Below are 15,901 nucleotides of genomic sequence, written 5' to 3' on the forward strand. Positions count from 1 at the left end.
TGTCACCCAGGCTGTAGTGCAATGGCATGATCTCAGCTCACTGCAACCTCTGCCTCCTGGGTTCAAGCGATTCTCCTACCTCAGCCTTCCAAGTAGCTGGACTACAGGCGCCCGCCACCACACCCGGCTAATTTTCGTATTTTTAGTAGAGACAGGGTTTCACTATGTTGGCCAGGCTGGTCTCCAACTCCTGACTTCAGGTGATCCACCCACCTCAGCCTCCCAAAGTGCTGGGATTACAGGCCTGAGCCACCACACACTGCCTCATTTTTGTTTTTAAGAAGTATATGTATCTATATATGTTATGTAGATATATAACAGAAAAAAATTCTGTAAGCTTATATGCCAAAAACTTACAGTTTCTAGGAGGTAGGAAAGTTGATGGTTTTTATTTTTATTTGCTTTTCTCTTTGCCTTTCTGTACTTTCAGATTTTTCCACATGGACTGTCTATTACTTGTATAATCAAGAAACAATAGAAGTTAAATATATTTTAGAAACTCATATGCAGTTATTAATTTTGTAAGAGATGGGGTGAGAAGATCCAGAATCCTGCCTCTATTTAAGCTTTTATTGAATTAAAGTCTAAGAGTCTTTCAACTGTTGGAAAGTTCTACTCATTTAAACATTCTTTCTGATATGGAACCAAAATCTACCTTCCATTCTTTGGTCCTAATTTGTCCTAGGGAATGCCACAAAATAAGCAAAACCCATCTCCTCTCCAACAGATGGACTTTCAGATATTTGGCAATGGCTATCATGTCTCCACAAATCTTTCTTCCTCTAGATTTTCCATTCCAGTCTTTTTTTCTTTGAGATAGTTTCCAGACCTTGATACTATCCTGACCATTGGCTTCTGGACATTTTCCAGTTTATCATATGTTTAAAGTGTGGCACTGAGAAATGACCACAACACTCCACCCTTTTTCTACATTTCATTCTCAGTTTCTGTAAATTGTGGTATTAGAGTTCTCTGACTTAAAAAGTAATTTCTGAATACTTCCCAATTCAGTGTGACTGTACTCTGAATCCTATCCTATGATTATGCAGAAGGAGAGGACTGAAATAATAAAAAAGAAACAAAAATAATAATGAAAAATTAAGATTATATGAGAGACACTCAATTATCTATCCCTCCATCTTTTAATTTCTAAAGTTATATAGATGGATAAAGCTTTCCAGATCAATTTCTCATCCAGCCTCCTGCAATTATTAAAACGTTAGAAGAACTTTTTACCAAACATTGAAAAAAAAATGAGAGAGCTTCTCTACTGATGGGGAAGGCAAAGGATTCTCTGTAGCTTGGACAAGGAATTTGAAGAATCTTTTGTCCTATACCATTTTCTACTCTTTGTCCCAGTCGTTGGTACCAGTTTTTCTGGCTTTTGACCAACATTAGAGCCGAGTTAGACAAGGTTAAGCTGCATGCACATTGATTGGCCTCTCAACTGAGAGGCACCCCACAAGACGATAGTGAAAGGCCAGCGTTCATGGTGATGTGTAGAATATCATTTCTTGTCCTTGGCATGTTCTCAGCTCTCCTGCTAAACCCAGTGTACACCCTGATCTTCTTACCAGCCTAATGAGTCCTTTGCTTTTTATTCTTTTTGCCATTCCTCCTACATAGTAGGCACTTGTTATTAAAGTGTGATAAATATATGCACCAGCTCCAAATAACACTGAGCCCAACGACTTCCACCATGCGTATGGGCCTGTGTGCTTAGTTTTTCAAAAGAGTACTTGCTTAATTGTAGGTACTGCATTTTCGTACACAGGATGCTTTATATTTCATGCTTGCTAGGCAGAAGTCACTTTAAATCTTCAATTTTGAAGTTTTGTATTTATGCAGCTTTTATTTTATTTTTATTTTTATTTTTTATTTTTGAGACAGAGTCTCACTCACTTTGTTGCCCAGGCTCGAGTGCATTGTCATGATCTCGGCTCACTGCAACTTCTGCCTCCTCGGTTCAAGTGATTCTCCTGCCTCAGCTTCCCAAGTAGATGGGATTAATTTTTGTATTTTTTAGTAGAGACAGGGTTTCACATGTTGGCCAGGCTGGTCTTGAACTCCTGAGCTCAGGTGATCCTCCCGCCTTACCCTCCCAAAGTGCTGGGATTACAGGAGTGAGCCATTGTACCCGGCCTTATGCAGCTTTTAAAATCAATTTTATTGAGGTATAATTTACGTATTACAAATTGCACCCATTTTAAGCCTACAACTAAGATACAGACTATTTCCTTTGCCACAGAAAATGTCCACTGCCCCTTTGCAATTAATCCTCCTCCACACTCACTGCTGGCTCCAGGCTACACTGATCTACTTTTCATCACTGTAGATTAGATTTTCTTTTTATAGAACTTCATATATATATAATCACACAATATGTACTCTTTTGTGTCTGGTTATTTTTGCCTGGAATAATGTCTTTGAGATCCATCTGTGTTGCTTCCTCCATCAGTAGTTCATTACTTTTTATTGCCAAATCATATTTCACTGTATATATGGTACAATTTGTTTATCCATTCATGTGTTGATGGACATTTGGGTTATTTCCACTTGAGAGTTGTTACTAATAAAGCTGCTCTCAACATTTGTGTTTAAGCCTTTGTGTGAACATATATTTTAATTTATCTTGAGTAAATACCTACTAGAATTGCTTTATTATATAGTGAATGCATGCTTAGCTTTATAAGAAATTAGCAGCCTGTTTTCCCAAGTGATTTTACCATTTTATATCCCTACCGGCAGTGCATGTTCATTTATGTAGTTCATATATGTAGCTCTTTTAAACAATGTTTTGATTTTGAGATCCTGGTTTTCAAAATAATTTGCTGTGTTAAACATTGCTTGACAAAAGAAAGACATCAATGAGCGTGAGGGAATCTGTTTAAATATGTCTATTTTATTTAAAACGTTGATCTAATTTTTTTTTTTTTTTTTTTTTTTTTTGCGACCGAGTCTTGTTCTGTCGCCCAGGCTGGAGTGCAGTGGCACAATCTTGGCTCACTGCAACTTCCACTTCCTGGGTTCAAGCGATTCTCCTGCCTCAGCCTCCCAAGTAGCTGGGATTACAGGTGCATGCTACCACACCTGGCTGATTTTTGTATTTTTAGCACAGATGGGGTTTCACCATGTTGGCCAGGCTGGTCTCAAACTCCTGACCTCAGGTGATCCACCCACCTCGACCTCCCAAAGTGCTGGGATTACAGGCGTGAGCCACTGCTCCTGACCAATCAGATTATTTTTGTTTTTAAAGAATTTAATTTATAGATCTTGGGCCTTGGTATTTAACCAGACACAATTATTCATTACTATTTAAAATGATCAGCTAAATGGCATACTTCCTTCAAAAGAAAATCTAATAAACTGACCTTTCTCTAGTCTCCTAAAATTCTTAGGAATAGCTTCATATGACGTTCTACTTCTTTTATTTAACTTAGAAACTCATGAAAAAGCATATTCAATTAAAGAAAGGCTGCGACTTGCTAAAGTTCCAGTGATCAGTGACATACTATATGTCTAAGTGGCCTCCTGAACTCCCCCACTTACTGACAGGAAGAGAATCCGATTTCATAGATACTTGCCAATGTCCTGTTGGTTAGGGGCAGTGGATATCTGGAAAGCCACAAAGCATGGTATCATCCTTTGGATCTTGGTGACAAGAAATGAATAAAAAAGCAAAGCAAAATAAAACAATAGATGTACTTGGTCTATTTCATCATACCAAGATCTAAGGGTTTATAAGAGCACATTGTTACCAAGCAACAAGCTTTTCACTAATCCCACTTTACCAAACTGAAACGCCAGCATAAGGGCCAGGGTTGTCTGAATCTTGTCTGTGGCTCTCCAGATGCGGGCAGGAGAAGGAAGGCATTTGTGTAGTAGATAATGTAGTTCCCCATTCAACAGGGTGTCAACGAAAGGAATCTGATGTTTCCGTTCCTGAACTGTGAAATCAGGGGTAGTGTGCTTGCCTTTGGGGATTTCTGTCCTCTCCTAGATGGTCCATACCAAACAGATCCAACATTATTTTCCTTTGTGTCACAGAGCCTACATAACCCATCACATCTGTGGGCTATGAGGGGGTCATTAGGCAATGCCAGCCCTGCACCATCGATCTAACCCCTTCTACTCTTAGCTTTTTAGTTTCCATGAGAAGCTTTTCCTTACTCTCCAGTTCCCTCTAAGTGATTTAAAAATATTTATTCTACACATGGGTTCATCTACTCCAATGCTCACATTCCAGGGTTACTACATTATATTGACTTTTTCTTGACTGTAAGTAAGCCTTTCAGGGAACATGGGTTCGTCTGTGTGACTTTGTGGAATTCTCATTATTCAATGAGAACTAAAACCAGAGAAAGACATATCTCTGGTTCAAAGTCTTTTTTTTTTTCTTTTCTTTTTTTTTGAGACAGGATCTCACTTTGTCACCCAGGCTGGAATACAGTGGTGGGATCTTGGCTCACTGCTGCCTCAACCTCCTAGGTTCAGGTGATCCTCCCACCTCAGCCTCCAAAGTAGCTGGGACTACAGGTGCATGCCACCACTCCTGGCTAATTTGTTCCTTTTTGTAGAGATGGGGTTTCACCGTGTTGCCCAGGCTGGTCTTGAACTCCTGAGCTCAAGTGATCCCTCGGCCTCCCAAAGTGGTAGCATTAACCAGTGTGAGCCACTGCACCTGGCCTGGCTCAAGGTCTTTGATCGAGTAGTTTAGAATCCAATATTATTTCCTATGAATGAAAATGACTTTTTTTTTAAGATACAAAGATGACTTCTCAGGAAGTCGAATAGCAGTAGTATACTTTGAGAAACTAAGCAGGTTAACAGGACCAAGGTGCTATCTCCCTAATGATGTATTATTTATTGTCAGTTAGATTCTGCTTCCTCCCTAAAAGGACTTGAATTAGAGACAGCTGAAGCTGATAGAGTTCGTCTTTAGTTTCTTTCCACCTTGCCTTCTGCTGCTTCTTTCCCTCCAGCTCCCCACCCCCAACCACTCAGAATCTACCCTGCTCTGACCTCTTCCAAAAAAGGGCCTATGCTCCCAAGGCACATCATCTTCCCCTCTTCTAATCAAAACCTCCCATCCTAGCAAGGCTGAAATCAATTTGGACATTCTGATTAAAGTTCTTCATAGGAAAATTAAAGTGACTAATAAATTTAACTCTGGGGAGAGGTGTTTTAAAGCAGTAATTTAGTTCTAATCTCAATTGTTGGCATTGGGAAGGCAGTCAGGGAATGCTGCAGCTGGGAGCCTCTGTCCCCTTCCTGTCCCCTCTTCAAGTCTCGCCTAAGCATGACGTGGAGTGGGGAGAAGCTAATGGGCTCTTCTCTCCTGTATTCCCATTATTGTCCCCATTTATTTAGGAGGAAACTGAGGTTTGGGAAGGTTAGTCACTTTACCGAAGTTACTTCCTAAACCAGCGGAGACAATAATGGTACCTACCTCATAGGGTCATTGTGAAGATGAAATTATCTGCTGCATGTAAAAGCCTAAGCTACCTGGAAAATAAGTACATAATTTAGTAAGTGCTTGTTTTTGCTGATATTTAATAACTGACCTACAAAAGGAAGGGAAGAAGCCAGCGCTAGGTACTCTCCAGTTTCCCTTTCTATGTATTTATTTATTTTTTATTTTTTTATTTTTTGAGATGGAGTCTTGCTCTGTCACCCAGGCTGGAGTGCAGTGGCATGATCTCGGCTCACTGTAACCTCTGCCTCCTGGGTTCAAGCAATTCTCCTGCCTCATCCTCGCGAGTAGCTGGAATTACAGGAGCATGCCACCACGCCCAGCTAATTTTTGTATTTTTTTAAGTAGAGATGGGTTTTCGCCATGTTGGCCAGGCTGGTCTTGAAGTCCTGACCTCAAGTGATCCACCTGCCTCAGCCTCCCAAAGTGCTGGGATTACAGGCGTGAGCCACCGCACCCGGTCTCACTCTGCCGCCCAGGCTGGAGTGCAGTGGCACAATCACAGCTCACTGCAGCCTTGACTTCCTGGGCTCAAGTCATCCTCTCACCTCAGCCTCCCAAGTAGCTACCATGCCTGGTTCATGACACCATGCCTGGCTAATTAAAAAGAAAAATTGTGTGTGTAGAGATGGGGTCTCCCTATGTTGCCCAGGCTGGTCTTGAATTTCTGGGCTCAAGTGATCCTCTTGCCTCGGCCCCCTCTAGAAAGGTCTTCCCTTTCTAGACCTTTGTGACAGCAATCCTGGGTTTCCATTTATGCTAGTGTTGTGAAGTTTCCTTTGAAATAAATCTAAGTAGGGGAGGTAAGCTGATTTAAAGAGAATAATTAGGTTATCAGGTATGTGGATGTGGCAAGTTGGTGATAAATATAAGTGACGCCTACTTCTTCATTGTAGAGGATGTTCAAAGTCCACAATGAGGTAGCCACTGTACTTCATATAGCAACTCTCAGCACTCCTGATCCCCTTTGGCCTGCTGTACTTTTCCTTTTCTCTGTAGAACTTATCACCTTCTAACATTCCATATATTGTTTGCCACTCTCTGCCAGAACGTCAGCTCCCCCAGGGTAGGAATCTTCCGTTTTTGTTCAGTAAGTGAACAAAGTATTTAAAACGGTACCTGGTCTGTAGTAGGTGGTCAATAAAGATTTGGTGACTGACTGAATGACAGTGACATTCACGGTCCTTCATGATTTGGTCCCACTATATTTTCCTCAACTCTTGCCATTCTCACCTCTGTTAGACATCAATACTAGCAGTTTCCCATGCACATCATTTGAGCTTCCACCTCTGTGCCCTTACTCATACTCTTTCCTCTCCCCTGGATAAATAATCGTGGATCTATGCAAAGATCCAGTTATAAGAATGTTCTTCATGGTCTGGGTTTGTATCAGTTAAAAATGTGAAACAGCCTTATTACTTCTTTATAAGTTAAAGAAATCATGGTAACTTGCACTTGATGGAGGCAGTTTGACTATATCTATCAAAATTACAAATGCACATAGCCTTTGGCCCAGAAATTCTGCTTTTAGGAGTTTATCCCATAGATATACTTGCTCTTGTGCCAAATGAATGTGTGTTGGTGAGTCACTGCAGTGCTTTAGTCACTCCTATTAGGCACTGCAGTGACAGAACTCATTACATTCTCATGTAGAGCTATATTTGTTGACGTGGGAAGATCGTAACAGCTAACGTTAATTCAACTTGCTATGTGTCACTGTGATAAGTGTTTTTCTATATTTTTATCTCGAGTAATCCTCATAACAACCCTGTGAGGTAGTTACTATAATAGTCCTCACTTTACACAGGAGGAAATGGAATCACTCAAAGAAGTGCATTTACTTAACCAGTATTTATACTATGGTCCAATTTTGTAAAAAATACGTAAATGTATATATATATGCATATAAAAAGATTGAAAAGAAATACATGAATATGTCAATAGTTGGATGGTGGCACTGTGAATAATTTTTATTTTCTCCCTTTCACTTGTCAGTATTTCAGATTTTTCTATTAAATTTGGAGGCCAACATGGAAGGAGGAAGGGAAGCCAGGAGGCACATGAATTGCTAAATTTTAAAAGTCCAGGCCAGGCGCGGTGGCTCACGCCTGTAATCCCAGCACTTTGGGAGGCTGAGGCGGGCGGATCACCTGAGGTCGGGAGTTCAAGACCAGCCTGACCAACATGGAGAAACCCTGTCTCTACTAAAAATACAAAATTAGCCGGGCGTGGTGGCGCATGTCTGTAATCCCAGCTACTCAGGAGGCTGAGGAAGGAGAATCACTTGAACCCAGGAGGCGGAGGTTGTGGTGAGCTGAGATCACGCCATTGCACTCCAGCCTGGGCAACAAGAGTGAAACTCCGTCTCAAAAAAAAAAGTCTGGTGGTGATGTGGAACAATGACACAGATATGAGGGAAGTGTTTTTAGGCTGAGAGGAAAAAACTAATGAGGAGGAAGAGCTTGCCCAAAGGGAAAGAGGATGGCTTCTGGGGCCAAGTGTAGGAGAAAGCAAGAGAATATAGTGCCAAGGACACAGCTGGAAGGGGTAACCTTGAGGAGGAAGTACCTCCTTCTCATGAAGGTGGTGTGGGTGGATGAACAGGCATGGGTGAATGTGCAGAGAAGTAGGGAAGGTGAGGTGAAGAGGGGGACATTGAAGGAGTTCCTGCTTGATAACCTATGTCCTGTCATTGAAATCCAAAGCCAGGCCCAGTACCAAGGGGTCTGGCACAAGGATGGGGTAGGGGATATGAGGAGAGGGAGAGGAGTTGGAACAATTGCTGAGAGAAATTTGATATATAAAAGGACTGCCTTGCAGCCCTTGGGGCCCAGCTGAGGCTGGCTGGCCTGGCTTTGTAGTGGAGCCAACTTCATGACCTTCTCCAGCAATAGCTAGCTGCCTGGGAGCAGGCAATGGAGAGAATGTATGGTGGGGCTTTCACAGGGCCAGGGATTGGCAGAGCAGGTGCTGCTGAAGGTCACGGGGAGAGTGAGTCCAGGGGATCAACGCTAGCAAAGCTAAAATGGCCGATGGTGGGGCTGACTTGGAAAAAGGAGAGGAAGCCAGGAGGATGCTGATGGTCTCTGGAAAAGAAGAGAGGAGGAAGGATAGGCTGGTGGGTGTGGGGCCCAAAATGTGGTTGAGGGAGACCAATAGGAGGCTAAGTTCGGAGGGGCAATTCTAAATTTGAGATGTGGAAGTGGTCCCTTGACCCTTGGAGTAAGAGGAAAGGAGCAGCAAGGAAACTGTGCATGATGAAAGGGTGTAGACAGCATTCAAACAGCTCTTACCTTTTGGAGGCCATTGGGCAACTGCTATCATAATTACAAATGCACACCCCCTTCTATCCAGCAATTCCATTCTGAGGAATTTTTCCTACAGATATACTTACTTGCTTTGGTGCAAGATGAATGTATAAGGCAAATCACTGCAGTATTGTCTGTAATGGCAACAGGTCGGAAACTGCCTAAAAGTCCATCAGTAGCAATTTGATTAGTTAAATAAATTATGCTTCATAAAATGGAATGCTAGGTAGCTGTTAAAAAGGAGGTAGATCGGCCAGGCGCGGTGGCTCACGCTTGTAATCCCAGCACTTTGGGAGGCCAAGGCAGGCGGATCAAGAGGTCAGGAGATCGAGACCACGGTGAAACCCCGTTTCTACTAAAAAATACAAAAAAAAAAAAATTAGCCGGGCGTGGTGGCGGGCTCCTGTAGTCCCAGCTACTCGGAGAGGCTGAGGCAGGAGAATGGCGTGAACCCGGGAGGCGGAGCTTGCAGTGAGCCGAGATTGCGCCACTGCACTCCAGCCTGGGTGACAGAGCGAGACTCTGTCTCAAAAAAAAAAAAAGGAGGTAGATCTTTATGTATTGATATGGAATGATCTCCAGAATATATTGTTAAATGGAAGAAGCAAGGTGCAGAACACTGTGAGTAGTTTATAATCTCTTTACTAGCATATGCATAAAACATCTCTGGAAGGATCCATAAAAAAACTGTTGCTGGGTGCAGTGGCTCATGCCTGTAATCCAAGGGCACTGGGAGGCTGAGGTGGGAGGATTGCTTGAGACCAGGAGTTCAAGACCAGCCTGGAAAACATAATAAGACTTCATTTCTACCAAAATAAAATTTGTTAAATAGCTGGACATAGGGGTGGATGCTTGTAATCCCAGCTACTTGAGAGGCTGAGGCGAGAGGATCTCTTGAGCCCAGGAGTTCAAGGATCTAGTGAGCTATGATCATACGACTGCACTCCAGGCCGAGCAACAGAGCAAGACCCTGTTTTTAAACAAAATAATAAAACTGTTACTAGTCATTGCCCCTGAGGAGAGAGAGCTGTTGGCAAGTGAGCAAGGGTTGGAAGGGAATTTTCACGTATCCTGTTTTTTTGTACCTTTTGAATTGTGAACCATCTGAATGTATTACTTACTGAGAAAATAATTAACTAAAAACATATATACACATAATTTGAATCTCTTAGTTTTAATATTATGTGTACATATGTAATTTGAATCTCTTTTATAGATATTAAATCATTAAAACAAAAGCACAACAAAAACTTCCACCAGAGATTTCCTTTATATCAGACAGTTTATCGGAATAATGGGTGGGGATTTGGAGGAAATGAAATTGACCATGTGTCAATAATTGCTGAAGCTGGGTGATGGGTATATGGGGGTTTGTTTTCACTTAAAACATAAAATTGCCATGTTTGTAGATCAAAAATGGTCAAATTTTGGCAATTTCATGTGGCTTAAACTAATGCTGTTGTCATTATTTTTGTAAAGTTTTCATAGCACAAAAGTTTAAAAAGAAAATAAAACTCCCACTAGGTCCTTGCTAAGAACATCGGTGTGCTTTCTCATCCTGGCTCTTGTATCTCATAATTGAATGGAAATTCCCATTCCCACATCAACTTCTGAAACAGCAGTACTGCCTCCCAGATTTCCCTTTATTACGGGACCTGGTACTGTCCTCAGGATTTTTTCTATTAACAACAATCTCTCCCCATCCTGTTGTGTGTTAATTGGCTACTACCTTATCCTTATTGCTGGTAAAGCTCATCCTGTTCTCAAAAAATCACTTCTTTAGTTCCTTATGATCGCTTGACATTCTCTTCCTGCTGTGACGTTTATTATTAGCAACTTAAACTAATTTGGGGTCATGCCCTTATCCAGGTTACTTGTATTTATCAATCTGGGGCCTGCTACCTCTAGGGCATCCATTATACATCACCGCAAAGGTCATCAGTAAACACACTTGTGTTCAACCTTTCAGCCCCAAGCTGTTTTGCTGATGTCTGCGCTTCTTATGTTACCTTAGAGGCTATAACAACCTCAGCCTGGCCTCTGACACCTGCTAATCTGTGCCTTGTTGTCTGTCCTCAGGAGGCAGGTGGCTTCCTCTTGCCGCTTAGAGGTCCAGGCTTGGCTTCTTCCCCCCAACTTCTTCCATGTCTCACTGGCTCCCCAAGCTAAATAAGTTATCCCAACTCTAAGCCTCCTCTTTCCCTCCTCTGTAGAGAGCCCCACTGACTCCCTTGCTTGAGAAGTCTGGGTTTAGCGTACCTCCTCTGTGTGCTCACAGCATCCTTCATCACACAGAATTGTGCTTGCCACTTTGTCTCCCTGCTTCAGACTGTGAGCTAAAGGTAAAGATCATGTCTTGTTCTCCCTTGAATACCTCACACCTAGCACAGCATCAGGCACATAGTTAAATGCTGAAAATAATATATTTTAAAATTTTAAATTTGAAGTACTTTCAACTTACAGAAAATAGTATGCAAAAACAGTAAAAATAACTTTCACATACCCTTTATCAAGATGCATCTCTTGTAAGCATCTTGTTACAACTGCTTTATCATTCTCTTTCTACTCATACGCACACAGACACACATATTTTTTCTAAAACACTTGAGAATAAATTGCAGACGTCATGTTCCTCTTCTCCTTAATACTTCAAACTGTGTTTCCTACGAAAAAAGACAATCTGTTATATAAACACAGTAGTTATCAAATTCAGGAAATATAGTATTATTGCAGTGTCCTAATATATAATCTGCCGTCCATATTCAAATTTTAATTGGCCCAATAATGTCCTGCATAGCTTTTCTTTCATCCATGATCCAGTCTAGGATCACACATTGTATTTAGTTTTTATGTCTCTTAATCTCTTAAGTCTTCTTAAATCTGGAACAGTCCTCAACCTTTCTTTGTCTTTTGTGACATTAACACTTTGGAAGAGTACAGGCCAATTATTTTGTAGAATGTCCCTCAACTTGGGTTTGCCTGATGTGTCCTCATGAGAGCTAGGTTACACATTTTTGGTGGGGGTGAAACATAAAAAGGCATGTGATGGTTGGTGATGTTAACCTTGATTCCTTGGTTAAGATGATGTCCACCAGTTTCTTCCACTGTAAAGATACTATTTTGTTTTTATGCTTAATAACTAACATATGGGGAGATACTTTGAGACTATGTAAATATCATGTTTCTCATAAAAATTTCACTCTCTAGTTTAAGGATCTGCTGATGACTCTTGCCTGAATCAGTTATTATTTTGGTGGTTGCCAAATAGTAATTTTTCAAAATAAGACATATGCACTGATTAAATGAATCACCTGTCTGTCCTACAGAAGGGATAGCTCCTTTGCTAGGATGGCAGCCTCTGGTTGGTTGCAAGAGTAGAGGAGTCTAGGCAGAGACAAGCTGTCAGCCTGGCTCTGAAGCACATGATACAGTATAGCTGGGTATATTAGTCCATTCTCATGCTGCTAATAAAGACATACATACCCGAGACTGGGTAATTTATAAAGGAAAGAGGTTTAATTGACTCACAGTTCAGCATGGCTGGGGAGGCCTCAGGAGACTTACAATTATGGCAGAAGGGGAAGCAAACATGCCCTTCTTCACATGGTGGCAGGAAGAAGAAGAATGAGCAAAAGGGGGGAAAGCCCCTTATAAAGCCATCAGCTCTCATGAGAACTCACTCACTATCACGAAAACAGCAGCATGGGGGTAATTACCTCCCACCAGGTCCCTCTCACAACACGTGGGGGATTATGGGAACTACAATTCAAGATGAGATTTGTCGGGGGGCACACAGCCAAACCATATCACAGCGGTATTCAATCTTTTGGCTTCCCTGGGCCACATTGGAAGAAGAATTGTCTTGGGCCACACATACAATACATTAACACTAATGATAGCTCATAATGTTTTAAGAAAGTTTGCTCAATTTGTGTTGGGCCACAAAGCTGTCCTAGACCACATGTGGCCTGCGGGCCACAGGTTGGACTAGCTTGCAGTATAGTTCTTGGAAACCTTAAATGAGGCCGGTTCTCCTGCAAGCCCCTGGCCTTTATCAGGGCCCAGAATGGACCCCCTGGATTTCCCAAGATAGTCTCCATGCTGAGAGCTAGCAGCAGCAGCTGTTTACTCAGTAGTTCCCATGCCTGTAGGTCTCATGCCTGCCTGCTCTGGCTATTTTCCATCAAACTTGAGAACAGAAAGGGTAAAGGAGGGCAACCTTGGCTTCCACCTTGACTTATTTGAAAAATGTGCAATAGCCGGGCATGGTGGCCCACGCCTGTAATCCCAGCACTTTGGGAGGCCAAGGCGGGTGGATCACGTGAGGTCAGGAGTTCAAGACCAGCCTGACCAATATGGTGCAACCTCGTCTCTACTAAAAATACAAAATTAGCTGGCGTGGTGGCAGGCACCTGTAATCCCAGCTACTCGGGAGGCTGAGACAGGAGAAATGCTTGAATCCGGGAGGCGGAAGTTGCAGTGAGCTGAGATTAGCCTGGGCAACAGAGTGAGACTCCGTTTAAAAAAAAAGAAAAATGTACAATGAAATTCAGAATTCCATGCAAGCTCTTCTGCCATTCTGGAGACCCACATTTTGAGGCTCTTGTATCAAGGCATTGTTTATTATGTGGATTCAAGTACAGAAAAGGAAGGGGTGTCTGACCACCTGGAGAACGGAGGGAAGGGCTGTGGCTGTTTTGGAATTGTATTGGTTTTCTGGGGCTGCCATAACACAGTGCCACAAACTGGGGGGCTTACAACACAGAAATCTATTCTCTCACAGGTCCAGAAGCTAGTAGTATGAAATCAAGGTGTTGGCAGGGCCGTACTCCCTCTGAAGCTTGTAGAGGAGGATCCTTCCTTGCTTGTTTCAGTTTCTGATAGCCCCAAGCATTCCTTGACTTGTGGCTGCACAAGTCTCTGACTCCATCTTCACATGGCCGCCTCCTCTGTGTGTCTCTGTGTGTCTTCACATGGCATTCTCCTTTATCTGTGTCTGTGTCCAAATTTACCTGTTGTAAGGACACAAGTCATATCAGGCTAGGGCTGACCCTTATGATCTTATCTTAACTGGATTACATCTGCAAAAACCCTATTTCCAAATGTGGTCAAATTCACAGCTACTGGAGGTTAGGACTTCAACATTATATTTGTAGGAACGTGGTTCGTTTCATAATGGGACCTTATCTGAAATCCAACCCACTTGAGAACACAAAGTGGAGTGCTATTCTCTGTAACGCGTAGCCCAGCACAGCATAACTCTCTTTGTTTCTCCTGCTCACTCTGGTTTTGGTTGGCTTGACAACATGTAAGGAAGGAAAATGAGACAGGCAGAACATGTTCAGCCCCCTTGAAATAGACTTAGGACATAATTTTCAAGTGATCACAAGCTATTCATGTAACCATTACATAGAGGACAATAACAGAGAGCAAGCACAGTCTGCAGAGCTCTCGCCCCTGCATTCCCTCATATAATTCTAATAATTACTTTATGATATAAATATATCTGTCGCTGTTTGGCAGATGGGGAGCATGAGACCCAGAGAGACGAAGTGATTCCTGCAGGTCACACAGCTACAAACGTAGTAAATTCCATGTGGGGCAGGATCAGGTCTGTTACGCATAGAGCCTAGCCCCATGTTAGGCATTCAGTAAATGTTTTTTGGCTGAATGAGTGAATCCGGGACTCCAGCTCTGGTCTTCATTTCCTGATCCATTACTCTTTCCACTGGACCTCACAAATGACTACTGACTGAGGTATGGTCCCAAGACAGTGATTAGGTATGGATGTAATAGGGTCAATTTCAGATTCTTATGTTAGAATTGATAACCTTCTGAATTCTGTGGCAATAACCATGTCAGTCTGTAATTGCTTCTCGTTCCTACTTCACATCTGCAACAGATCAAGAAGCGATTTTGTCAAGATACTTAAACCATTGGCTTCTAATTTTACTTGAGCTGCATAACTGGTGTCTAAAATTATGTTTGCACTAAAGGCAGGACTTAGCACATGAGTTTTGCTATAACAATGTATCAAGGAAGTAAAGAATTCAGCATGTTGGCCGGGCGTGGTGGCTCATGACTGTAATCTCAGCACTTTGGGAGGCCGAGGCGGGTGGATCACGTGAGGTCAGGAGTTCAAGACCAGCCTGGCCAACATGGTGAAACCCCATCTCTACTAAATAATACAAAAAATTAGCTGGGCATGGTGGTGGGTGCCTGTAATCCCAGATACTTGGGAGGCTGAGGCAAGAGAATCGCTTGAACCTGGGAGGCAGAGGTTGCAGTAAGCCAAGATCGCGCCATTGCACTCCAGCCTGGGCAACAGAGCAAGACTCCATCTCAAAAAAAAAAAAAAATTCAGCATGTTACCCTCATATCACTAAAATGGAATGTTGGCATTCCCTTATGTTCATTTCAGGTCCCCATCAGCATTATTGAGGCAGCCAGGAAAAGTCCATTTAGCCTAGCCAATGAGGAGTCATTAACAAGTTCTTGTGTGCCCAACCCTAGGCTAGGTACTGGGGGAGAAAGAAGGGAGGGAAGCTCCGTGAAGGAGCTTACAATCTAGTGAGCGATGTGCCATTCACATAGGCAACAATGAGCAGAGAAAGGAGAAAGCTAGTATCTGCTGAGCACCTGTTAGGCGCCAGGCACCTTACGAACCCTGTAAAGCAAGTTTTGCCCCCATTTAACAGGTAAGTAAACTAAGGGGCAAAAACATTTAGACAACTTGCCCAAGATCAAATAGCTAGTAAGTGGTAGAACTGGGATAAGAGAATACTGTGAGATGACTTATTGTCAAGTGCTAGGTTGCATGGGCCAGAGAAGATGCAATGGAATAAATGTAGGAAGGCCAAGATGGGGCCTCTGGGAGATAGGGTGTGTCAGGAATGGGGCAGCCTGCAGCAGATGCTCCCATCCCAAATCCCTTTATGACCTGTGCCCGTTACAACCACCTGTTCCCATCGAAGGGCTCAGGCTTTGTTCATCTCCTCTTCTGGTGTAGTTAGGGAGGCTGGGAGGGAAAGCTGGTTCAGATTTCTACATTCAACTCAAACTGCTACCCTCTCTGAGGCTAGCTTTCAAGTGCCTGATGTCCTGGGCCAATTTCTCTGTG

General features: G+C 42.6%; 1 protein-coding gene across 9 annotated transcripts in view; it reads left to right on the top strand.

Moving 5' to 3' along the window:
- The window catches only part of PABIR3 (PABIR family member 3), a 417,014-nt gene that overhangs the window by 60,486 nt on the left and 340,627 nt on the right, over positions 1–15,901 (top strand). For 5 of the 9 annotated variants that reach the window (XM_058441500.1, XM_058441501.1, XM_058441506.1 and 2 more), the window contains one exon: positions 7,469–7,700. The exons of the other annotated variants lie outside the window; for them this stretch is intronic. In XM_058441500.1, coding sequence (XP_058297483.1) covers positions 7,469–7,652 — 184 coding nt within the window. In that variant the 3' untranslated portion in view covers positions 7,653–7,700. Of the gene's footprint in view, positions 1–7,468; positions 7,701–15,901 lie in introns of those variants that run through there. 9 annotated transcript variants of the gene reach the window in all.

This window comes from Hylobates moloch, unplaced genomic scaffold (assembly GCF_009828535.3).
Source record: "Hylobates moloch isolate HMO894 unplaced genomic scaffold, HMol_V3 SCAFFOLD_7, whole genome shotgun sequence".
NCBI lineage: Eukaryota > Metazoa > Chordata > Mammalia > Primates > Hylobatidae > Hylobates > Hylobates moloch.